General features: G+C 41.8%; 1 protein-coding gene across 6 annotated transcripts in view; it reads left to right on the top strand.

Moving 5' to 3' along the window:
* Positions 1-10,198: 10,198 nt before the first annotated feature.
* TSC22D1 (TSC22 domain family member 1) overlaps positions 10,199-24,636 on the top strand; it is a 94,819-nt gene continuing 80,381 nt past the window's right edge. For 3 of the 6 annotated variants that reach the window (XR_015261674.1, XR_015261672.1, XR_015261673.1), the window contains exons 1-2: positions 10,200-10,556; positions 11,199-14,056. Coding sequence is in view for 2 of the 6 variants with exons in the window: in XM_086771815.1 (XP_086627941.1) it covers positions 11,190-14,056 (2,867 nt within the window). In the remaining 4 variants the exon portion in view is untranslated. Of the gene's footprint in view, positions 10,557-11,189; positions 14,057-24,636 lie in introns of those variants that run through there. The other 3 variants (XR_015261671.1, XM_086771816.1, XM_086771815.1) reach the window with 3 other exon arrangements.

Below are 24,636 nucleotides of genomic sequence, written 5' to 3'. Positions count from 1 at the left end.
TATGTGGAGACCAGCCTCCTGCATGAATAATTGTAGCAATGCTGAGAAGAAGATTAAGACTGAGAAGGTGGAAATTTGGATGCCCAGGAGGACTCTGAAAGTGGCATGCTGTAGGCTCCGTCTCTGGGGAACCAAAGTCTGTCATTCCTGCTGCAATATTATTAACATCTCCTTTTTGTATTTCAGTGGCACCTAGTGACCTAAATCCAAGACTGAGCCACCCAACTGAAAAATGAATACACACATGCTCTGAGTCTCTGATGTGCACACACTCTTTCCAAGAAGAGAAAGACTCCTGTGAAGGAAACTCTTTTTGCACACTTTCTCCTTTGTCATAATACACTTGTTCCATGAACAACAGCAATAATGAAACTTGGTTGCCTACAGACTTTTGTCCCCCATGCAGAGCAGACCTCCTTCCTTCCCACTTCATCAATGCTTTTCACCTCACCAGAACACACCCCCTCTTCAAGCTCTTTGTCTTTGGGGAGGGACGCAGGGTGGCTGGCCAGAGCCCACAGGCTGGACCGCGATGCTCTGGCTGCTGCTGTCCCGAACAGCCATGGGGATGCCTGTTGTCCCATGAGAGTGGTGCGTTAGGACTTTGTCCTCTCCCAAGCTGTAGAAATGCATGAACTTCAGGGCCAGCATAGCTTTGCAATCTCCATCCCAGCCTGAAATCCACCAACAAGTTCAAAGTTATTAAAGAGAGGCTGACAGACAAGCAGACGGAGAGCCAGGCAGAACAGTTGTGTAAGCTTTGTTTCCTTATGAAAGTAGGCTAAAAAAAGAAACAAAATGCAGTATTCACTCATCATTGTCTACAAAAACACTGAAATCAGCTATTTAACACTTTGTAACGAGCATAATGGCTCAGCAGAGTTATTTATTCTGCTTGAAAAACCTGTTTCTAGGCCTCAGAGGATTAGCTGAGAAGCAGCATAACCTCCCTGTGACCCTACCCGAGAAGAAGCTGGTCTAACTGGAAATCTGAAAGCAGGATTTTGAAAGTGGTGCAGCTATGCATAGACGTGCTAGAGCTGATCTAAGCTAAGGGTAGGCCTTATGGAGAAATAATCTAAGCATCAGAAAGGAGAAAGAGTTAAAGAAAAGGAGAAGTGAAAAGTAGGATAGAGGACAAATAAAGAAAAAAACCCAGAATCAGCACAGCAACGAATGCATTTCAGTGTGCAGAGGAACATGGTATATAATTTAAATGATAGGTTAAAGGTATCTTAGGACAGTCAAGAGAAGCTGAACAATGAAGAAATTTGTAGAATGCAGATTTGGTCGTCTTAAACAGTTTTTAAATCAACACAAAGCATCACCATCTCCAAATGCAGCAGATGCCAGAGCAAAGAAGAGCACTCAATGTCTGCAACATGAAGCTGGGGCTGAACACACAAGTCCCTCTCCACCTACCTGCCAGCATTTGGTTTGGGAGGTCACGTTTACGTGGACAGTAGTGAGCCGTGCAGTTTTGTGAGAACAAAGGCAAGAAACACGGGAAGGAGCTCTGGGCTGCCCAGGCCAGGCTGAACTCGGCTCAGGGCACTCTCAGCTAATGGTATCTGACAGCAGGGGGATGCAGAAGTGCCAATTAGCAGACACTGACAGCACCACTAACCTTCAGTTAGGGGAAAAAAAAAAAAAGATTTATATATATGTAATGCAATATATATATTTTCACATATAAAACCACATATATAAATACTTACATATGTATGTATGCATATGTTTATATACATAAATATGTTTATCTATATAAAAAGTGTGATTTTATTCCCCAGCATAATACTGATGAATAAAATCACATTCTTTCCTGCAGTGGATCATCACCTGTCATTTTAAGCTTGGTATCGGGTAAGAGCTGTAAATTATAGATAACTGTCTTTTGCCAGATAAGAGCATTGTATATATTAATGGTAGGAATAATCTTACACATTATATGAGCCCTCTCTTGATCAGCATAGGCTTACCCGCTACAGGCAGTTCTTTAGTATTTTATCCTGGCTAAATTTGAGTGTCCTTGTAATTGATTTTCTGTCACTTTCTCATGTGCTGTATTTCACTGTTAGTATCCTGTGTATCTTAAAAACTCTTTGTTCTGATGTTCAGTCTAAATATTCTTTTTCTCATGCCATTGGCTCGCAGATTACTCTAGCTCCCTACTGAGAGACACACGCTAGACAACTAATTACCCTGGGCTCTCCTAGCAGTCAATGGAGAGAAATGAGCAGCTCCAGAGGATGCAGAGGTTGTAGGGGAAGGTTCCTGTTCTCCATGAGAAATTGTACAGCAACACTTCTAATTCAGGTACCTCACTGAGGGTGAGCTGCATCTGGGTCTGAAATATCAGCCCCCTCCTTTTAATAGTCAGAGATGATTATCTTGCGATTTAATGCCTCAACTTGCAGACACTTGCAAAGCAGACATTATGACTGAAACTCCAGCTTTTTCCAACATTACTTTCATTGCATTTCTCTGGACTATTTCCAGTTCTCCAATATACTCCTAGTACCATAGGACCCTTAAATTATTACAATTCCTAGGGTATACCAGCAACAGCATCTTTACAAATGTCCTCGGTTATTAAAAATGTTACTTTGCATCCATTTTATATTCCCAAATCCCATCTAATTTCATGTTTACTAAGTGTGTGAACCAAGCAAATATACTTTTTTGGAAAAATTAAGTCCTCATGTTATTTCCTGGACCTGTCTGGTTTCCACACCACCTCTCATCTTCATGTCTGTGAATTTCATTTGTATCTTATTAACTTCTTCCTCCATGCACAAAGTAAAAAAGTACCATCTCCTGCAGCCCACGCCAACAGTTGTTAGAAGTCCTCTCACCAAGGATTCCTCTTTGACCACCCTCGCTAGCTGCTGCGAAGAAACCTGTCACTTTGAGAGCAAGTGCTCTGGATGTTTCGGAGCTTGATTTAGCACGTGTGTTGACCATGATTTCTCTCTTGCTTCCTACAGATGGTTTAAAAGAGATAACTGAGTCACTGAGGAGACACTGGGCAGGGGGTGTTACCTGCAGGAAGCAATTCCCTCACTTACGACGCTGCTGTATTTTGTCTCACGGGACAGGCACACTGACATACTGCCCCTTATTCATGTAGGACAGGCTACTTGATCAGCACAGTCTGAGGCGTGTTTTGACACTATTTCTACCTTTCCTCATTTATTATCTAAAAATTCACTTGGTAGCAAACGTGGCAGGTAACCCCGATGGGTTTTAAACTCTCATCAGTGCTTCCAAGCTGAAGTACTAATAAAGGTATTAACACTGAGCAGAAATAAAGCACTTTCTAATCAACAGAAACACTTTTTTTTTTGTTTGATGCCTTATTTAAAATAGGCAATTTTCTAGTCTCTTACTAATAACAGTTGAAACACCTTAATGAGTGGAAAAACTGGAAATGAAGTAATGTGGCATGATCCTAAAGCAATTAAATATTGTGTGGCTGACTTTTAAGCTAAGACACAGAGCTCCTATCAGACAAAAAGTTAGCATCGCTCAAAAAATATTGGGGAATCTCTGGTCTGGCACCATACGGAGTAACTTTCTCCTTGAAAAGGACTCAACTCTGTCAACAACTAAAGATCAATATAATCCTAAGACTTCGTAAGACCACACCTTAGCACATACCTCATCTTTTTGTCTTCTAAGCCTTCAAATATTTACATATTTAATGTTAAGTTTTTAGAGGTTTAGTGACCAAACCTTAATAGTCAAAGGGACTATTCACATGACTGAGGTTCAGCCTCTGACTGTGTGTTTGAACTGTCAGGACTTTGCATGCCTTTTGTTCTACTGAAATTGATAAAGGCAATTTTTTCTGGTGCTCGAGTTGGAAATCCTAAACCTGTTTCCTGATGAATTTTGTCACAAGGACTTTTAATTTCGCTTTTCAAGGCCTGTCAGTGTATGTGTGCAGAAGCTGAAGTGTCACATACAGTAATTTAAAATGCAGAGATAATCACAAAGAAGATGCTTGAAAAATTACAGAGAAACAAACCAAAGACCTCGCAGAAGTGGAGGAATTAAATACACTGCTTTACTAGTACTGTGAATAAATTTGTATGTCCTTTAGCAGAGAAATAATATAGTATAGGTCATTTTTATTACTGGAGTTAGGGAAAAAACATTTACTTCTGCTGTGCTTGTGACCAGTCTGTGCTTGCTTTCAGTAAGCAGTTCAGTTACAGTACGAGAAATGCATTTAAAAACTGAAGTTTAAGTTTGCTCAAGTACCATCCAACAGAATATTCTGGATTTGCACAAACAAATATTTGCTTCCAAATAATACGTTTTAGATGGGAAGAAATACTGTTGACATAGTTGAAAGGGAGACGAAAATGAGATACACAAGATTCAGACAATTAAATGAGTTCAAGAAGGATTTCTCTGTACCCTTCACAAGTAGGACAGCCCATCTGCCTCCAGTTACTATGTGATAACATAATAAAAATATATGTCACTGTGCTAAATACTAACTCACTACACATCTGCTTTTCCAAATAACTCTGCATGAAACAAGTTCAGGGGGAAGAAAAAAAAAATCCCAAACTCTCTCTACTTATTCCTTTTAAAGATTTGTGCCTCATCACAACAGACACCTTCACCTCTGATCATTCAAGAAAATCACACATAAATGGCAGAACTTTTAGACTTCACAGAAGTCCCAGTGTAGTAGTGGACCCCAAGTGTGTCCTTAAACACAGCATTTTCCTAAGTGTTTTCCTCTATCGGGGTTAGGATCAGTCAAAAGAAAACAATTCCACACAAGCTTTGCGACTGAGCACTACAAACTTAAGAGCTCACACTTACAACACAATGAAATAGTCCTGTCCAAATGTTTATAATTAATTCATAAAACCTAAAACTAATCTGAAAAACTGGTTGACTTGCTACTTTGCTCATAGATTTTCCAGAGGTAAAAAAGGGAGGATCTATTTAACAACTGGACCGTTTTTCAATGATTTGATCATCTATTTCATTTGATCTTCAGCTTAATTATATATACCACTTGGCTGACTAACCAAAGATCAAACAGTTAACAATCTAAGACCTGTATTTTACAAACATTTAATTAAATAAATTATCTCAGACTACAATGGAACTGCATCCATTACAGTTGTAGGTTGAGGTATCCAAGAAACACTTCCCAGAACTTGGCGCTTCTATAAGATGCAATTTCATCAGTTGACTACAAACCTAAGTGAAAAAGAAGAAGTAAAGGAGAGCAGGATGGTAACAGTGATAAAACCATGGTGGTGTTTCGGCTTGTAATGCATCAGTCACGGGCTGGTGAAGGATTTATTTTTAGCCCTCACTCCTGCAACACAGCGCATGTAGTCTATACACCTATACTCTATACAGTTTAAAGTGATGATAAAGCTTCCAGAAGTCTTTAGTAAGATCTGAATTTGAAGGCAATCCTCATGAAAAAAAAAAAGACTACCTACTTTGCCACATTCCCCACATGCAGGTATAATGAATATTTTAAAAGAACTTTTCCAAATGATCTAGAAAGATACAATTTTGAGTATATTGGCACTGGAGTAGATCTGACTAGTCTAAAGCAAGCTGATTTTTTTAAAGATTGCTAGAATTGTCGATTTCTGCAAGCATTTATTTAATAAAAGCTCGTGAGAAAACTTCCCTTTCTAAAAAGTTCAACATTATTTCATAAGAATTACAATAAGGACTGAAAAATGTCTCAGTAGGCGTTTTGGAATCAGTCAGTAAAACCAATCAACCAACTAACCAGCCAACTGAAAACAAAACAAGAAAGGAAGATCAAGACTTGACTTGAACTTTCTAAGAAAATGCAGAAGCAGAACTACAACTTTTTTCAGAGCTGAAAGGTGAGAATTTTCTTACGACTACCTCTCTAAGAAAAAAAGTGCATACATCTTTGCAAATCAACTTACAGACTAGAGTCAACAATATTAATGAACACAGAAAAGCCTTCTGTCTAAACTAACAATGGCAGCTTCATATAATAAAAAAAAAATCTTTTAAGTTTTAAAAAATTATTTATGAAGCAGTCACACGGGATTTAAAACACACACTAGGCTGATCTGTCATGATTCTGACTGTCTTGAGTAAAAAACTCATAGTATTCTTGTTTGTTGGCTTTATAATTATTCTGTACAAAGACAAACTACTGCATACACTATGATGAATGCATACGACTGTGTCAAGTAGTAAAGGAGCCAAAGAAAGAAAATATTAAAATTCTGCTTCTTCTGGTATCCTTGGAGACTCTGTGGTGGCAACAAGGCTTGTTGTTTCCTGTCTGAAGAAATACTACATATATGGGAGACAGATCTCTAAATATTTACGCTGTGAAGATCGCGTTCTCTTGCACTAACCTTAATGGTAAGATTTTAAAGTTGAAATAAGAGTTCTTCCAGACACTCACTCTCCCTACCTGGCAGCGAGGGCTGTGTCAAGCCCATCTGTGCTTGCTCATTCGGGAAGCACATATGCAGGAGATACAATCCAAAGGGATTCCTCTACACTGGCAACCCTCTGGCAGTCTTCAATCTCCAGTTGAAGGGATTGCATGACCGTCTGCCCTGTAGTCACGAGCAGTGACCATGGTGAACAAAGTGCTGGATCCATCCAGTGATGACACAAGCACCTCTGGTTCCAGCTAGTTGATTGACACAGTTCATTAAAAAACAGCAAGTGGACTTGTTTGGAATTACTATTGGGTAATTTCACTTACTGTCCATGTGTGAAGGTGGTCAATTGTGTTGTGGCTCAATTTTGAAATACTTGCTGTTTTGTAAATGAGGTATATGATGAAATTTCTTTTCCCACTTTGAACAACAACTAAAATAACACGATTAATTGCAATTAAAATATCAGTTTCAATGTTTAATTTCATAAACCTTAAAGGATATAGAGAGGAATTAAAATCTTTGAGAATTCCCATTTTCATGCTTAGACTAAGGCTTATAAAAAATGAAAGAAAGAGAAGTGCAAGCATATCCTTGATGAAGATGGATAAGCAAAGAAAAAAAAAGTGTAATATGAAAATGTTCGTATTTATGAACAGCATTAAAAAAAATCATTTCAAACATGCCACTTCAGATGTGCTTTGTCTAGTCTAGACCATCATTTGGATTGTTAACTGATCAGTAGATGATGCAGATAAGTTAACACTGTTACCTAAATCTCTTTTTTTTCTTCAGTTTCTCTTGTGTAAGGACTATATGGACCTAACTTAAAAAACTGTTTCACATGCTGTACTAAGAAATTTATCTCCTAAAAGACTACCAACTATTCAAAATGAAAATACGTTAACCAGTGTGGGCAAAAGCAAACATTTAACCAATAACAATATTACTATTTTAATTCTTTTTCAGGCTAGTTGATATCTATTAGATGCACACAAACCTTACAGCTGAATCCTTTTTGAGGTACTTTTGCACAAATTTTTAAGGTTAGAAACAGATTCATCTGTATTCATAGCTTTAAATGTAGCTGGACTTTGTTCAAACATTCAAAAAATTATCTTCGAGCTGGGACTAATCATAGAAGACTTAATTCCTCAAGGAAATTGTTCTGGGAAAGTTATAAGACAGAGCAGGAATTTATAATGGAAGTTGGCTTGCAACCTCAGCCTCTCATCTCAAAAACATTTACACATGCAAGTATCTCACTAAAGACACATATAAGGCTTCAGCATTCCATCAAGATGCAGACCAATTGTGGGCACCTTTGTGATGTTTTCCTGAAATCTGTGAGGGTTACACAAAGGCTCTTTCCCATAGGGAGCTCACCTTCAGGTAGTATGGGCTTCAAAGTGTTCTATCTCATTATCAGTTTAAAAAAAAAAAATACTGTCTTGCTTTCAGAAGAGGCAGAATCTTACTTAATTACATGTCAATTTTTTCATAGTGTTTGGCACTGTCTGTATACAGGCAGTGTCCTAGAGCCACGGAAGGAGCAAAGGTTGGAAGTCTACCTTTCAGGTACCTGGAGATCTGAGCTGAATGTCTGCATTCCAGACATAAAAGGAATTAGGCTGCAAAAGGTAGGATTTTCTCAAAGCCATCCCTGTCCTCACATGGAGTGAGAGCTAGAAAAGCAAGGCTGACAGGGAGAGGCAAAATGGAAGGGTGAAATTCAGGGACAGGCTGCAGAAGCTCCCACTGTGTGTGTGACCTTGAATTCTCACCCTTTTCACAAAATGGAGCTAGAAAACCAGCTTTTTCAGTACCTCAGTGATTAAACACCATCTACCGAACATGGGAGACTCAAATCTCCTCTCTGCCCAAAGGAACTAACATTTACATCTCCCACAAGAACTCTCTAATGACTCAGCTATACGATATAACACCTTGGACTCTCACAATTTCTCTCTTGTTAAAGTTCTATGACTCTTCACGATGTGCTTAAATACTCACTGCAGCAAACACCAAACCCTGTTTTTTCCCCGTGCCCTGTTGACTGTCCTTCATAGTGGGCTTCACAATCAGGCTACAGAATTAGCCTGCGCCAGTCAAGTCCTGTGAACGTTTTATTATTCCATGCAAACTGGAGCAATTTCAAAGCAGCGATCTGAGATAACCTCCAGCAGCTCATGGATGCCCGTGTTTGGAGACAACGAGGACTGCTGCCAGGACATGGGAAACACGAGCAGCTCTCCGGGCACTACTGGACGAAAGAAACTGGACTGGAGAAACGGGGAGGGGGTGCGAACCTGTCCCCCTCTCCATAGGGAAGCAGGACACTCAATTTATCATGCTCCTGGAGAGGGGTCTGCTGATGGGAGAGCTGGAGCAATGCTGATGGCGCAAATCTGTCAGGCTCGTGTGGCCGTGAGGTACCTGCCTACCTGCCGGGCAGAGCTGTGCACTCTGTGCTGCAAGGATGTGAAGGAAAATCTCCTGGCAGACATGCATCTTGAGATCTGATGGTTGTGGCTCCAGCTCAGTTTGGGATGGGGGAGAGCTGGAGCCTCGCCATGATGGGCCCACTGAGCTTCGCCACCCAGCTCCGAGAGGACCATGCGGTCTTTCTTCCCCAGCGGGATGGCAGAGCTGAAACAGCAAAGGTAGAGTGGTGGGTTTCACCTCAATTCCATTTAGTAACTTAAAAATCAGCCTTGAAGAGCATCATTTTTGGAGCAGTGCTTCTGTGCATTTCCTCCCGAGCTCTCATCAGAAGCTCCTCCACACACACACACACACACGTGTCGCTTGTGGATGCAGACGAACGATTTCACGCAGGGCACCGGTGCTGCCCCCAACTCGGTCACAGCCCCCCCGTCCTCATCCCCACCGACACCATCTCGCCGCCTCAGTGCCCGCCCCGGCACCAGGCTCGCCCCTCCCGCCCTGCCAACGGCGGGTGCCGCGGTGGCAGCACCCGGGGCCTGCAGTCACCGCCCGGTGACACCGTCCTCCCGCCCCGGGGGCCTCGCCACCCGCCCAGCTGAGCGGAGGTAGAGAGCGACTGTGCGGCGGCCATTTCGGGGCGTGAGGGGAATCACCCGCAGCGACCCCCGCCCAGGTGGGGAGGGGGCTGTGCGAGCCGCCGGGGGCACAAAGGGGAAGGCGGCCCCCGAGCGAGGCCCCTCCGCTTTACCCGTGCGCGGAGGGGGGGGGACGGAATGGGCAGGAATATTCTGGACCGAGGGAGGGGAGGAAGGAGAAGGTGATGAATAACTTGAATAAATCTGCAGCGGAGCTGAGGAGAGGGGGAGGGAGGCGGGTCATGTGAGGCACAGTCATGCTGCGGGCCCGGGGAAGAGGCAGAGAGGGGCACCTGGTGGGGGGGGGGGGGGTGGGCTGGCCGCACGGCCGCCATCGCCACAGCTACAGCCCGGCGCCCCCTCCCCCGCCGGAGCACCGCCAGGCGGGGACACCCCCCGCCCTTCCCCCTCGTCGGGCTCGGCACCGCTCGGCAATTTCCGCCAGGCAGGCCGAGCCTATTTCCGTCGGCCTGGGCCAGACGGGCTTTATGTCTGCCAGCCGGGCGCGCATGCGCGGCGGCCGCCATCTTACGTTGTCTCTCGCCTGCCCTCCCCTTTGGCGAGCTTTCCCCTCCCCCCTGCAGCCCGGCGCAGCGCCCTCCTCCAGCGCTCCGGGAGGAGACGGGGCCGGGCCGGGGAGAGACCCGCGGCGGCGGGGACGCCGGGAGAGACCCGGAGGGAAGAAAGGACGGGGCAGGCGCGCAGGCGGGAGGAGGAGGACGGGTCCCAGGCGCGGTTCTGCGGAGGAAGAGTGGGTGCCGCCTGTTATAAAGGGGGAGGAGGCGGAGGGGGAAGGAAGAGCGTGCGGAGTGAAGCCTTCTCCAGAGACAGCCAGACACAGAGGGAGGAGAGAGAGAGGCTGCCTGGCTGGCTCCCCCTTCCTCCCTCCTTCCTTTTCATGGACTCTCTTGTCGGGCTGCTGCTGCTTTTCATCCCTCCTTATTTCGTCTCTTTACTACCCAAAATGATTCAGCTCCATGGCTGCCACTGACGGGGATGTCCCTGCCCGGCTCAGCCTGCCGCTGCCGCCCTGCTGTGCGCCAGTCCTGTACGTATCCGCGCTCTTCTCCTCCTGCTACTACGGCGGTGATGGCGAGGGGCGCCGTCCGCCTCGCCGGGCTGCCCTGAGGCCCCGCCGGCTGCCCTCGCCCCGCCGAGGTGGCGGCGGCGGCCCCCGTCGCGGGGAGGGCGGTGCTGCCGGCGAGCCGCGGCGGCGGGGAGGAAGGGGGTCGCCCCCCGGGGTCGGCCGGCTACCGCGGGCATTTCCTCCGTCCGTTGCCCACCCCTCCGCCCCGGGAGAAGCGCGGTGGGGGGGTGGGGTGGGGGGGGGGCGGCCGAGGAGGGGAGTGGTGGTGAAAACCAAACGGAGGGGGGGGGCGAAAGAAAGTGAATGGCGGAGGATTGAAAGTGTCACATTCAGAGGCGCTAATCTGGAGGCGGCGGAGGACCGGTGCTCGCCCCCTCCCTGTCTGGAAGGGGAGGAGGAGGGGAGGGGGGTGGATAGCGGCGGTTCCGAGGCGCCTCAGCCTGTGCTCTGCGGGAGCCGGGGGAGGGGGGCGCGGGGGGGGGGCGTTGTGCGCGGTGTCTCGGTGCCCTGCCGTGAGCGCAAAGCTAACTGTGTGCGTGTGTGTCTGTCTCTCTCCATACCGGGGGATTGCATTCTTAAAATACACCCGATACAATGCACCAGCCTGACTCAGCCGCAGACGTTAGTGCTAGGAAGATGGCGCACCCGGCAATGTTTCCTAGAAGGGGCAGCAGCAGTAGCAGCGGCAGCAGCTGCGTTACTGCTCCCACTGCACCAGGTACTGGCGTCGGGAGCGCTGCCCTCTCCGCCGAGGATTATCAGCCGCCTTTGCTGGTCCAGCCGCCGCCTCCGTCTCCTGCAGCATCTTCATCAGCGGGTCCACAGCCGACGCCCCCTCCTCCACAAAGCCTGAACCTTCTCTCGCAGTCTCAGCTCCAGCCCCAGCCTCTTGCGCAGACCGGAGCACAAATGAAAAAGAAAAGTGGCTTCCAGATTACCAGTGTGACCCCTGCTCAAATATCAGCTAGTATGAGCTCTAATAACAGCATAGCTGAGGATACAGAAAGCTACGATGACCTGGATGAGTCCCACACTGAAGACCTGTCGTCTTCAGAAATCTTGGATGTTTCTTTATCCAGGGCCACTGACTTGGGAGAACCTGAGAGGAGCTCCTCTGAAGAGACTCTAAATAACTTCCAAGAGGCAGAGACTCCTGGGGCTGTTTCTCCAAACCAGCCTCATCTTCCTCAGCAGCATGCTCCTCTGCCTCATCACCCACAGCAGAGTGTTGTGATCAATGGAAGTGTTCACCCCCATCACGTTCATCACCACCACCATCTTCACCACCACCATCATGGACACCATCATCCATCGCATCCTGGGGTGGGCAGTGCCCCAGTTTCTGGAGGACCACCACCCAGTCCATCATTTAGAAAACTATCAACAACTGGAAGCTCTGACAATGTTATATCAACTGCACCAGTTTCTGCTGCATCATCCACTGGTTCGCCGGCATCTGTTGTGTCTAATATCCGCACTACAAGTACTCCTGGCAATTTAGGTGTAAGTCCTGCTACTGGAACTAGTACCTTAAATAATATAGGTGGTGGTAGTTCTAGTGTGGCGAGCAGCGTGCTTGGTACTATAAATTTAAGCAACATCACGAGTACTGGTAATGTAAATGCTTTGTCTGGAACTAGCAGCAGTGTTAATGTGAATATCTCGAGTGCTGCTGGCAATGGTACGAGTGCTTCCTCTAGTGTTATTAACAATGTCACTAATCCAGCTGCAGGAACTGCAGTGGGATCAAGCCAGCAGCAGCCTGCATCTGGCACGTCAAGGTTTAGGGTTGTAAAATTAGATTCTAGTTCTGAACCTTTCAAAAAAGGTAGATGGACATGCACTGAATTCTATGATAAAGAAAACACTGTTGCAGTTTCAGAAGGAGTGGCAGTAAACAAAGCAGTAGAAACGATAAAACAAAACCCGCTTGAAGTGACTTCTGAAAGGGAGAGCACCAGTGGGAGTTCTGTTAGCAGCAATGTAAGCACACTGAGTCACTATACAGAAAGTGTGGGAAGTGGAGAAATAGGAGCACCTACTGTGGTACAGCAGCAAGCGTTTCAAGGTGTGGGTCCACAGCAGATGGATTTTAGCAGCGCTGCTCCTCCAGCAATTCCAGCATCTAGTATACCACAGAGTGTTTCTCAATCGCAGCTTGCACAAGTCCAGCTGCATTCTCAAGAAATAAACTATCCGCAGCAGAAGCCAGGGGTCCAACCTCCTGCACAGGCCAGTCTAACCACTGTTCCTGGGGTTCAGCCAGCCCCAGTTAATATCCTAGGTGTATCCCCATCTCTGGGCCACCAGCAACCTGCCATTCAGAGTATGGCTCAACAGCAGCTACCGTATTCTCAGCCAGCGCAGCCTGTGCAGACTTTGCCAGTTGTACAGCAGCAGCAGTTGCAGTATGGACAACAGCAGCAGCAACAGACAGTTCCTACACAGATGGCTGCGGGTCACGTTAAGCCGGTGAACCAAAACTCGGTGACGGGGGCTATGCCAGACTACATTCAACATCAGCAGATCCTTCAGACTCCAGCCTCTGCCATGCAGCCCAGTTCTACAGGAGTAGGAGCAGGGCAATCGGTTCCTGTTGCCCAGGCCCAGAGCATGCAGCCTTCAGTACAAGCACTTCCAGCCGCTGCCCCAGCTCAGCCTGTCGCACATGCTCCAGCTGCGATACCAGGTGTAGGTACAGGTGGTCAAATGCTGAATGTTGGGCAGCAAGGAAGCGTAGCCGCTGTGGTGCAACCACCATCTGCTGCAAACCAAATTCCACCTCCGGTCATGCCGTCAACGGCTGCTCCTCCATCTTCACAAGTAGTGCAGCCTGTGCAGACAGGAATAATGCAGCAGGGATTACAGGCTAGTGCTTCAGGCCTTCCTCAGCAAATGGTCATTGCTCAGCAAAACACCTTGTTACCTGTACAGCCGCAGGCGCAAGGAGTGGAATCTGTAGTCCAAGGGATGACTGGCCAGCAGCTGCCTGCAGTTAGCCCTATACCTTCTGCTAGTACTGTTCCTGCACCAAGTCAAGCTGGTTCAGCTGTGCCTCCTGGCATACCTTCTGCTTCTATAGGTTTGGGACAGCCACAGAGTATAGCACAAGCTGCGGCTGTGCAGAACGGGAATTTGGCTCAAAGCGTTAGTCAGCCTCCCTTGATATCAACAAGTATAGGTATGCCGGTGGCACAGAGTGTGCCACAGCAAATGCCGCTAAGCTCTACCCAGTTTCCCGCACAATCACTAGCTCAGTCAGTCATAAGCCAAATTGAAGATGGCAGACGCCCTACAGAACCTTCCTTAGTGGGTTTACCTCAAGCTGCCAGTGGCGAGAGCGGTGTTGGAGCATCAGCCGTTTCAGATGGCGGTAGCAGCAACATACCATCCTCTGCTTCCCTCTTCCCATTGAAGGTGCTGCCGTTGACAACGCCCCTTGTAGATGGTGAGGATGAGAGGTAAGACTGCCTGTAACTTTGTTAAAAGGTGCACTGTCTGATGGTTTGATTTGCACTTAACTTGCAGGTCTCGTTACAGCCATTCTGTAAAATGAAGCAGTGTGGTGTTTTTGTTTAGTTAAGAAATAGTGTTTCTCAAGTCTCAGCGCGTGTAGGTATTGTATTAAAGTACTTGTTTTTCTCTTGAGGGGGTGGGTTGTATTGATTATGCTCTGAAACTACTGCGTGGGTAAATTGTGTTTGACAATCTGTGACAGTGTGTATATTCTCATTGTATAGAGGAAGACAAAAGAATACTGTGGAATGTGGGTAAGCTAGTGGTGATGGTAGTTTAGATTATTTATTATACCGAAATAATTAATATTTATTCTTAGGTAGATTTTTTTTTTTCTTCACAAGCCTGGACTTCATCCTGCCTCAGCTTCTCTTTTTCAAGTATTGACTTCACTCAGGTCGAACCAGTTGCAAGTCTGTGGTATATGTAGAAGCCTTCTCTTTGACAGCCAAGAGACGCTTTAGGCAAATGAGTATGGTGGGAAAAGGGAGGTTCAGCAACACCGCTGTGGCTCTTTAAATTGAACTTGGGGCACTTTTGGTCTTGGTGGTTTTGCTTCAAAGCATTAATCCGTTGTGAGAGCCGCTCAGGCCTGCGGGGGGCTTGTGAGCCTTTCAGTCTGGTGCACCAAGAGTAAGAAACTGCACGTGTTCTCCCATCTTCACCTTTTCAAATAAATGACCGACTGGCCAGTCTTAATAGTTTGTGCATATGAATATTCTCATTTCTTTGATGGTGTGTGCAGAGAAGCTGTGTCAGTTGTGAAGGGTCCTTGCGTGTGCAGGCTGAAGCGAGCTGAGTGGCAATTTTAAAGTGCAGTTGTTTGATATTAATTACGTTTGGCAATTCTTTGGTGTATTGAGGATCTCTTGTGATGCACACTTACAAATGGACAGGAAGACCATGGTGGCTCTCCCAAAGAACTTTTGGTCTAAGAAGAAACTACGTTAATGGGGGAAGTAACTTTAAGCTAAATAACCTGCCTTGAGAATGCGGGAGAGAACAGAAAAGAACACTAGAAAGGAAAAACTGAGACTCAGGTGAGGAGACAAAATAAAGCACTAGAAGGTGAAGAAACACTTAGAAGGTGAGGAAAATGCCATAGCAGTGGGAGGTGAAGTAGTTCTTAAATCTCTTCTTGGTGCTGTAACTTAATTCAGGAGTAATATCAGTGGCCAAACTGCCAAACTTTATTAAAAAAAAACCAAACAAACAAAAAAAAAACAAACAAAAAAACCCCAACCAAAACAAAAAAAACCCCAGCTCCGAGTTGCTGGGAGAGGCTGGATTCTTTTCTTAGTATTAAAAATACTAACTCTATCAGCAGTCTCTGATTATGTTGATCATGAGGTGTTGACTGCCTTAGTGGCTTTCATCATGTCTTTCTAAGATGTCAGAGAGCTATAATGAGTAGCAGCTTGTCTTCCAGGAGTGCTAGAAGACAAGTTCCAACACTGTTTCATTCTGGTTATGTTTTTTAGTCAATAAGTACATGAATGTGGTAGAAGACAGATTGACATGTTAAAGCCCACAGTGTCACCATTATGCTACTAGCAGTCAATTTTCTAAGAAACTTTTTTTTTTTGTTTTCCTTCCTTCAGTCTTTCTAAACCAGAATGCTGATCTGTCTCTTCATGGATCTTGTTTGTGTTTAGTGGAGTGTATGTTTGTGTGTGTGTTTTTTTTTCTTTTTTTAATCAACAAAAAAAAAACTCCCTAAGCTTTCAGGGGATCCTGGCTGAATAAGAGAATCATAAACTCATTGATACTCAAATGTTTTGGAAAATGACATCTAGCACATGACTATACCGTGATTTTAAGAGCATATGTTAGCTGTTTGTTAAGATTGGTAGTTTTTTCCCAGAATGTTTAAATCCCTCAGGGTAACAATAACCAGAAATACCTTCTTCCTCTGTTATTTGGCTGGCCAAAGATCATATCCTTTCTTCTCCCATGCACGTTGTGTCTTTGTTCAGTTCGTCATCTCCAGGTAGACTATACTTTTGTTTAGCTGCAGTTGGAAAAGCATTTAGGTGCTTTACACAGAGCAGGATATGACTCTATTAAATGGAGACCAAAAATAATTGTGTGGGTTTTTTTTTTTTTTTTTTTAATGGCAGTAGTGGTCAGGTCACTTTTGTGTACAATTAGATAATTCACAGCAGTACTTCTCACTGTGTATCTGCCTGTAGCATTAAAAACTTTGTGAGATTACTTCTGTTTCTGCTTCCAGGGGATCTCAGGGCAAGGTCTTGTTTGTATTGTCATCTTGACTGAAATTTCTTTTGGTCTGGAGCTTAGACCTCATCACTTACTAGAGGCAGTGCAAGATACCGCTGTTTGTCTGCTTGTCTCCTCACTTCTCTGGCTATCAGATGTTTCTAACTAGAGTTCTCTTGAGAGTTTTTTGCCTATTTGTTAGATTATGCCCTCTTTTTCAGGAGATACAGGGTGGTGTATTGTAGAAGTACACAAACATTTAAGAAGCAGGTATACTGTAAATATACATGTAGAAAATCCTTATTTCTCTCTCTGTCTTGTGTGCACACAAATGTATTGTTGAAGGTTAATATCAGTACATCCCAAGTGATTCTGAACCTGGCAAGGGAAAAGGTAGGAGAAAGAAGTAAGTGATGACATAATTGGGCCAGTGAAGAAGCTGTAAAATTCCATTTGGTGTGCCTTTGAAAAAACATCTGACCCACGTAATACCTTGTTTAGATTAACTCCCAGCTTTCGTTAAACCTGTATATAACTGCGTTTAAAGACGTGCCAGTATCTTTAAGTCTTCAGCCCTGTTCAGTTTTTAGAACACCGTTTGCAGCTCTTTCTATGCCTGTTATCAGGACATGGCCTTTTAAATATAGACAGTGTGGAGTGTATCTGCTTTGAAAACTGTAACCTTTATTTCCCCAGTATGAATTTTTTTTTCTTTTAATCTTCACTGTGACTTGAAATAACAGATATTAAAAATTAACTGTTTGGCAGAATAGCATATGGAAAATTAATTTGTGAACTTTAATAAGGAGAGGATACAGATAATAGTGTTGCAGTTTCTGTATTAAAAAAAAAAAAAACATACAAAAAAAAAAAACCCCTAAACAAACAAAAAGCCTCCCTCCCCTCTAGTTCTTCAGACTAGTCTTTCTTCGGCCTATTGGGTATGCCATAGGTGTTTGTATGTTGGTAGATTCATCATCTCTTCTAATATCTCAGTTTACAAAAATGCAGACCAGTTTTTTGGATGTTAAATATCTTTTTTTCTTAGCATGAATCATGGTGTGGACTCATTTTAGTGCATGATTGTCATACAGTTTCTCGGATTTGCAGCAGTTACCTTGATTTATTCAGTTCAGTTATTAAATCCTGTCAATTTTAGACGTGGTCTTTGAGCTTAGTATTTCAGCTCTAGAACTGTAGAAAAGGATTTATTTTATTTTTATACTTTTGAAACTGAAGTATGGAAAAATATGTATTTATATTGCAGTGAATTGTTTTGTATTATACTCAGTGTTGCAAAATCAGTTCTACATCTTCCTAGAAAATGCTCTATTATGCTATAGATGCTTGCAATAAGGTTTGGTACAAACTTGTATAATTCTTAAATTACTTGTAAAGTCAGACTTTAAAAAAAAAAGTATTTTACAGCATTTATAAAGACTGCTGTAAGTGAATATAAAAATAACTTAATCAGAAACATTGTTTACCATTACTCAAAAGCAGATTTTGTGAATGAAGGATAAGAGAACTATCTCCCTGTCCTTGACAGTGTTTCCTGTAGAGTTGCTTTCGTTCTTTAGTCTGATCCAAGTTATTTTCACCTGTTTGTGCATTTCATCCAGCAGTGAAACAAAAGAAAAAGGAGAAAAAGGTGGTGATAAACACATAAAACTGATATAGAGATTTGAATTATTCTTTATTTTCTGACAATCTCTCAGAAATTTTATTTTTGAAGAGAAATCTTTATTAAATATCCGTTTACAGCTGGACAGGGGAAAAATGTGGAGGAAATGTTTTCTGTATAGGATGTATGTTTTGGCTTGTTATTAAATTTGTGGAGAGGCTGGAAGATTAAATCTGAATGTGAGAATTGGGAGGCATGTAGAACAGACTTTGAAAATCTCTAGTAGTAGTAGTAGTAGTAACTAGTACTAGCTTGTAAAGCAAGATTACAGTCAGGAGATTGGATGCATTTTCACTTATTGTGTGTGCAAGTGTGTAGTAGGAAGGCTGATCAGGTACAAATGAGATTTTTACAGAAGTAATTTGATACTTGTTGAAGATGTTAGTAAGGAGTAGTGAATGAACATATTAAAGTAGAACGGTAAGTTTCAATTAAACATTATTTTTGATGCAGTAACTGTTTTACATACTTGTTTTGTAAGCTGGTTTAGAGTTTATATGGGCTTTTTTATTTGCTGCAAGTTTTGCTTCTGTGTATTTGAAAAGGGGAGAAGATACTTTTAGAAGATAGTTCACAACAAAGGATTTATGGTGGTATTTTTTTTTTAGTCACATCCTAGGGGCAATGTTTTCCGTTTTTCAGATTTTTAAACTTGCTTCAGAGTCTTGCCACCAATTTAAAAATTGCCTAACTTGCAGGCTAGGAGATTGACCTTTAAAAAAGTCTCTTCAATTTGGCTATTTATAGAACTTGAAAAAATGTTTACCCTCAGTAATGGCAAGTCACATGAGTAAAAAGAGAGCACTTTGGCGAAGAAAATGTGGCTGCTGTTGTGTCTTGCTGATGAGTCCAGCTTCTCATTTCATGTGATGAAATAAAATAGCTACTTTTGGTGGAAGTGACTTTGTTAGCTCTCTGCTCTAAGGAAAGAACAAAGAGGAATTTAGGGTCTGCTGTTTGTGTGCCTGCTGGCCAGCTGTAGGTGGCAATACCTGTTTGGATGGACCTTTTTCTGGTGTCTTTTATAGATGCATTTTCTGCATGCCATGCTACGCTTTGAACTAAGGATTGCTACAGTGCTTGGTATTGTGTTGTCTTTAAAAGACAGGAAGAAGCAACAGACTTCAGGGGGTTGTAAAAGCAGTAATTTAGCACTTAAGATAAGGCAGGTTGTTGGAGATGCTGAGAAATGTACCTCTCCAACTGGTAACATAATTTCTGGAAAATATTCCTTAGCACTGTGGCTTTGGCTGCTCTTTTGAATTTGTCAGTGTGTAAGCAGACTAAATCATCTATATATGTTTATGTAAAACCAACCAAACAAAAGGTTTTAGAATATTTGATGTTGAAAAGCAATCTTTGTTATTGTGTGGGGATTTGCATTCTTTACGTTACAGGCTAATCTGGAAATTAGAGTTATCCGTTTGTCAGTCTGTAGTGAAGTGTTTCAGGCTTTACAAGTTACTGTGATCTAGATAATGCCACAGCAGAGTAATGACTGTTAAAAATCAGTGGTAAGGTAGCAAAGTTATGAGGACAAGAGGGGAAAATAATAAAAAAAATCAAACAACAATCCTGCAGAAAACAACAACAACAAAATCCACCTCTCCCACAAACTAATTTACTTTGGTTAAGCGTAAGTAAAAAGACCTATGGATAGCACACCTATGCTACAGAAAAAAACTCTGAAATAATGCAGCTCACTGTACAGAAGGTAGTAAAGTCAATAAGCCTTTTCAGCCCTGTCTCTAACAACTTAAGGAGTAGGTCAAATTGTAAATGGTAGTATTGCTAGTATAGTCTTTTAGAAGAAGAAACTATGCACACCTGAATATCAGTGTAATAATAAGTGTATTCTTGGTATGACCTTTTTTGGGAATAATTTCTGATCTGAGTTTGCAGTTTGGTGTAGGTGAAACATAAACAAGAATAGAAAAGAATAGTGTGTCTTTGTTCTCATTGATTTAATGCACTGGTTCTTTTCTATTCTTGATTAATTTATGAGACTAAAACGTGCTGTGTATAATATGTATTATACTTTAACAAATGACTGAAAACTGTTTTTAAAAGTGGGCCTATACCTTTCACTTACTGCACTTAGACCACCAGAGGCAATGCTATTAAGCAAAAGAAGGCTTTAACAGCATACTAAGCAGAGACAAAGGGTAAGATTATTCAGTAAATTATTTCATGGTAATGATCACTGTAAATAAGGAACTAGTTTATTCTGAATGTGATGGTACAAGAAATCATAGCCTAAAGCTAAGATGGAAAGACATCTCGAGTGACTGGAGATACCACTTTATTTTAGCCTCTTCTAAAGCATTCACAGAGTTACGAATTCTGTGATGGAAGTGCAGCATAATTATAGTATCAAACTGGAGCACCTGGTCATCCTTCTGACTTTAATGTCTTGCAACACTTTAACTCTGTGTCTATCTTTGGAATTTGCTAACAAAGATAGTAATTGTGCTACAGCCAGTTGTGGTGTGGAAACCCTTATCAGCTCATTTTGTGCGAGCCTCCAAACACCTATTATGAATTATCGGTGTTTGAAGCAGGATTTGGTTTGTGGTTGCAGTTCTATGCAAAAGTCTCTATCTTCCGTTGAAGCTGGATAGACTTTCCTGAGAGAGAGATTTAGAGGTTATGTGTGCTTAGCAGGCAGGGATTGTGATGAACCCATACATGCAAATGGTAGAGAGTATTGCCTGTTATAGTTTGGATATTTTATCATTGTTGGTTACCTTATGGATTAAATGACTTGCTAGTGACTGGCAAATGACTAAATGAGGACTTCTGACTTCAGTGCTGTGCAGAAATTAATAATACTCATCATAGTTCAAATGCATTGTTACACTTTAATAATTGAACTTCAATTTTTTGAATTTTTTTTGCACTTGCAAAGTAAAATCTTTAACACTTGTTTTGGTAGAGTAGAAAACTCACAGTAAACTTGTTCACCGTTTTTCTTTGAGCAAGCAATTCATTTGTTATTACACCTTTTTAAAATTATTTTGATGTTATTTTTTGTACTTCAGAAATTACTCCTGAATTTTTGTTCCACTTCACAGTCTTAACATGCACTTACTGCTCTTTACGTCATCTAAGTTGTTTTAATGCTATTGGTAATTTAAGCTTTTTTTTTATCAGTCAGTAATTTTCCATAATTTCACTAGTATTTATCACAATATTTAAGATTAGAGAAAGTGTACATTGAGCCCAAATATTGCTACTGTAATTTAAACATAATGCTACATGAATTATTACAATGCATTTATATGGAGTTGTATAAACATAGGAATTTACTTGAGTCTAAGTGTTGCTCCATATGTATATATGAAGTCAGACTTCTCACCACTGTGCTGAAAAGTTCACATGAGGTGTATCTATATTTGGCCACTTAGGCCAGTGTGTGTTGTCATGGGTGTTTTTTTTTTTTTTTTTTTTGTATGTACTTTAGTGTTTATTACACTGCTTTCATGAGGAGTGTAGTGTTGGTGAAGCTTCATATACTGAGTACCTTTGACAATCAGGCCATATATTTAAGTACTGTAGATATTCAAGCTTGGAGTTCTTGTCTCAGTTTTTATTTCTTCTTGCAGTGCAGGGCTAGGATGGTCCAGGAGAGTCAAAGTAAATTTTCTTTGTCAGCAGACAACTCCTACCTGAACAAACTAGCCTTTGTTACTAGCCTTCCTTGCTGAGAGTTATGGGTAGTGTACAAACTGAAGTGGGTACAGAATTCTGAAAGTACGTTAGAATAATAGAGTAGGAAGTACAGCAGTCTAAGGGTTTTTTTATCATTAAGGATTAGAAGTTTAACAGTTTTTTGAAGCTGTCTGTAATCCTTGTAGAGGAACAAATGTACGTACCACTGACGTTTGTTTTTTCTCAAGAAAACTTTCAGAAGAGTCTGCTTCATATTTACTTTAATAAAACTTGAGGAATATCTTGATGATCTGTTTCTATACTTTTGCATAACCCATTCTTTTGAGCGTAGTGGATGAGTGTGGTTTTATAAATTGCTAAAACAGGTACCGGAAGATCTTCGATAAGTTTAGGCTTAAGAGAAAGATACGAATGGACCCACAGTCTGTTAAAAAATATAGACTGTATTTCTAGTAAGGTATAGATTTGATGGCAACTGGAAGTTGTTTGTAGAGTGTTTTATAACTGCAAATTGTTTGAGCTTCTGTGTGTCTCTTTTTTTTTTTTATTTTATTTTTTTTTTGTCGTTGTTTTCACTAGCATGGATATCCAGCATGAACTTTTCAGGGCTCTAATTTCTTTGTGTAATGAAGATTTGAACTTTTCCTGCAGTTGCTTAAGCAACAGTATCAAAGTACTGTGCTAAATATTGGGGGCAGTACAGAAAACTGCTGAGAATGTGGATACATTTTCAACCTAGTCTTAGTGTCTTAATGCATTTAATAATAGCTTTTTTTTACTACTATACTACAGTGTAGTTCTTAAAAGATGAGTTATGCAGATAAGGTAGTTTCAGCACACAGTGCTATTAGCATATGCTTATTATTTCTGTGTCATCAGTGTTGCACTTGATTCATTCCTGTAAGATCAGAAGGTGCAAATCAAGTGCAAGTTACACCATTTTTTAGTGTTTAGATGTTATTGATCTTTTATTTGTAATCCATTGTCTCATGGGTCAGTAACAGTCCTAGTTATTGGTAACCAAGTGATAATCTTCTTTGGTGCTTACATATCTAGTCAGCAGTCCTTTTAATTGCATAAAATGTTAAGTTTCTGAACTTAGCATCTGTTGTGAGTTGCTTATGCTTGGTTTAGAAATGGTATTTTCCTTTAAATCATTGTAAACAAATGTATGATATAGAAATACCTTTTAATGTTTTTCCAGTAACTTTGAACTCCCTGTGCAATGTAGAGGGATGAAATCCCTGTCAAGATGAGAGAAAACTTAAATGCCTTCTAAGCTTCCTCTGACCTTCACTTCACCCAACTCTGTCACAGTTGTTATAGATGAAAGAGAGAGAGGATGACTGACAGTCATAATTTACATCTAAGAAACTGAAGAAATCAAAGGATTCAAAATGTAACTATTCTAAATTTGTGGGTTTAAGTATTTAGTGCTGTTATAGCTAATAAGGAAGATTATGTTTAAAAATAAACCTAATAACTCATGTATGATTGCTTTGACTTCTATTGTGACTGCAGTTTTGAAATATTTCTCTTTTTAAAGAACAATAAGAAAAAATTTCTCAGGCAGAATCTGAATTGTGTGTGTTTTGCATGGCATGTATTGCCTCTGAGTTGGGATAAACATAGTAAAAAAAAAACCCAAAACAACAACAAAAAACACACAAAAAACCCGAACAAACTTCTGTGGATTTCCTGGAAGATTATTTTCAGCTTGGTGATTTTACTGGATGTATGTACACGTGTCAAAGTATCATAATGTGTTTTTGTACTGTGTGAAAAGATTCGGCATTTCTCTGAGGAGGTCTCTCTGTGGACTGTAAACAACATCTTAATTCTTACCTCCAGGTTGAGCCTGACGGAAGTGGAATGCTTTCGTTTCCTTTAGGATTTCATGAGGGTTCGTGTAGCAATGCCTGCCCTGTAGAAAGGCATGTAAGGGGAAGCAGAACAACTCAGAATGTTTTATACCTGTTGTGTGTGGAAACTTCTGCAAGTCATTAATTGTCATTGTCCCTTAATGTCATTTGCAGTACAGTATTCTCAGACTCTGAGCATCTCTGATATCTGACAAGGGTTTTGTAGTAATTAGCTTATAGTCAACATTATGGTTTGTTTATGTTAAAAAGCTATTTAGTGAAAATCTTGACCTGGCCTTAACTTGAAATGTCTACTAAACATTTTGATTAATGTTTTTTTTTTTAAATTATTTTATCTAGAATTCTGAGTGCTGTGTGTCTGTGTACATGTATATGAGAACACGTAAAGCTTAATGTAAAAACCAAACAAACAAATAAAAAAAAAACCAACCAAAAAAAAAACCCCAAAAACCTAAACAAACTTGCTGTTGAGAGAAGGAGCAATTGCTGCTCTTATGGTTTCATTTCTTGAATTCTTACAAAATAAGACCAAGTGAAAATAAAATAAAAGGAACCATGAGTTAGTTAATGACTACTTATTTTAAATACTTGTTAAATAATTTACTGTAGCACTCAGATGAATTCAAGATATAAATATACCTCTTTAATCTATTGAATGAGGTTATTACCTTAAGAATGGATCAGCATATTGCACTGCCAAGTGTTTCTGTAGCAGGTCTAATATCCTAAATTGGGTGAAATGGCAAGTTACTCATAAATGTTCAGGGAATGGTGCAGACTGTGCGTGTGCCTCTGTGTTCTTTTCTTTCTTTCCAAGTTTGTGAGACTCTTTCCAATTCCATAATTGCTTGTTGAAAGAGAGGAGTTCCCGAGCACGTATTTGATTGGAGAGAGAGGAGGGAGGAAAGGAGGTGTGAAATGTTTATGATAGTGGTTTTGGTTTTGTTTTTTTTTTTTTTTTTTATTCTAGTGGGGAAAAAGATTTTAATTTTTGAAATGGTATCAGGCATGCATGTGTTAGAGCCAAGTATATGCAGTTGTTGGCACTACAACGTCGTCTTATTTA

Source organism: Chlamydotis macqueenii, chromosome 1 (assembly GCF_036417535.1).
Source record: "Chlamydotis macqueenii isolate bChlMac1 chromosome 1, bChlMac1.mat, whole genome shotgun sequence".
Lineage (NCBI taxonomy): Eukaryota > Metazoa > Chordata > Aves > Otidiformes > Otididae > Chlamydotis > Chlamydotis macqueenii.
This window is presented reverse-complemented; position numbering and strand designations above follow the sequence as displayed.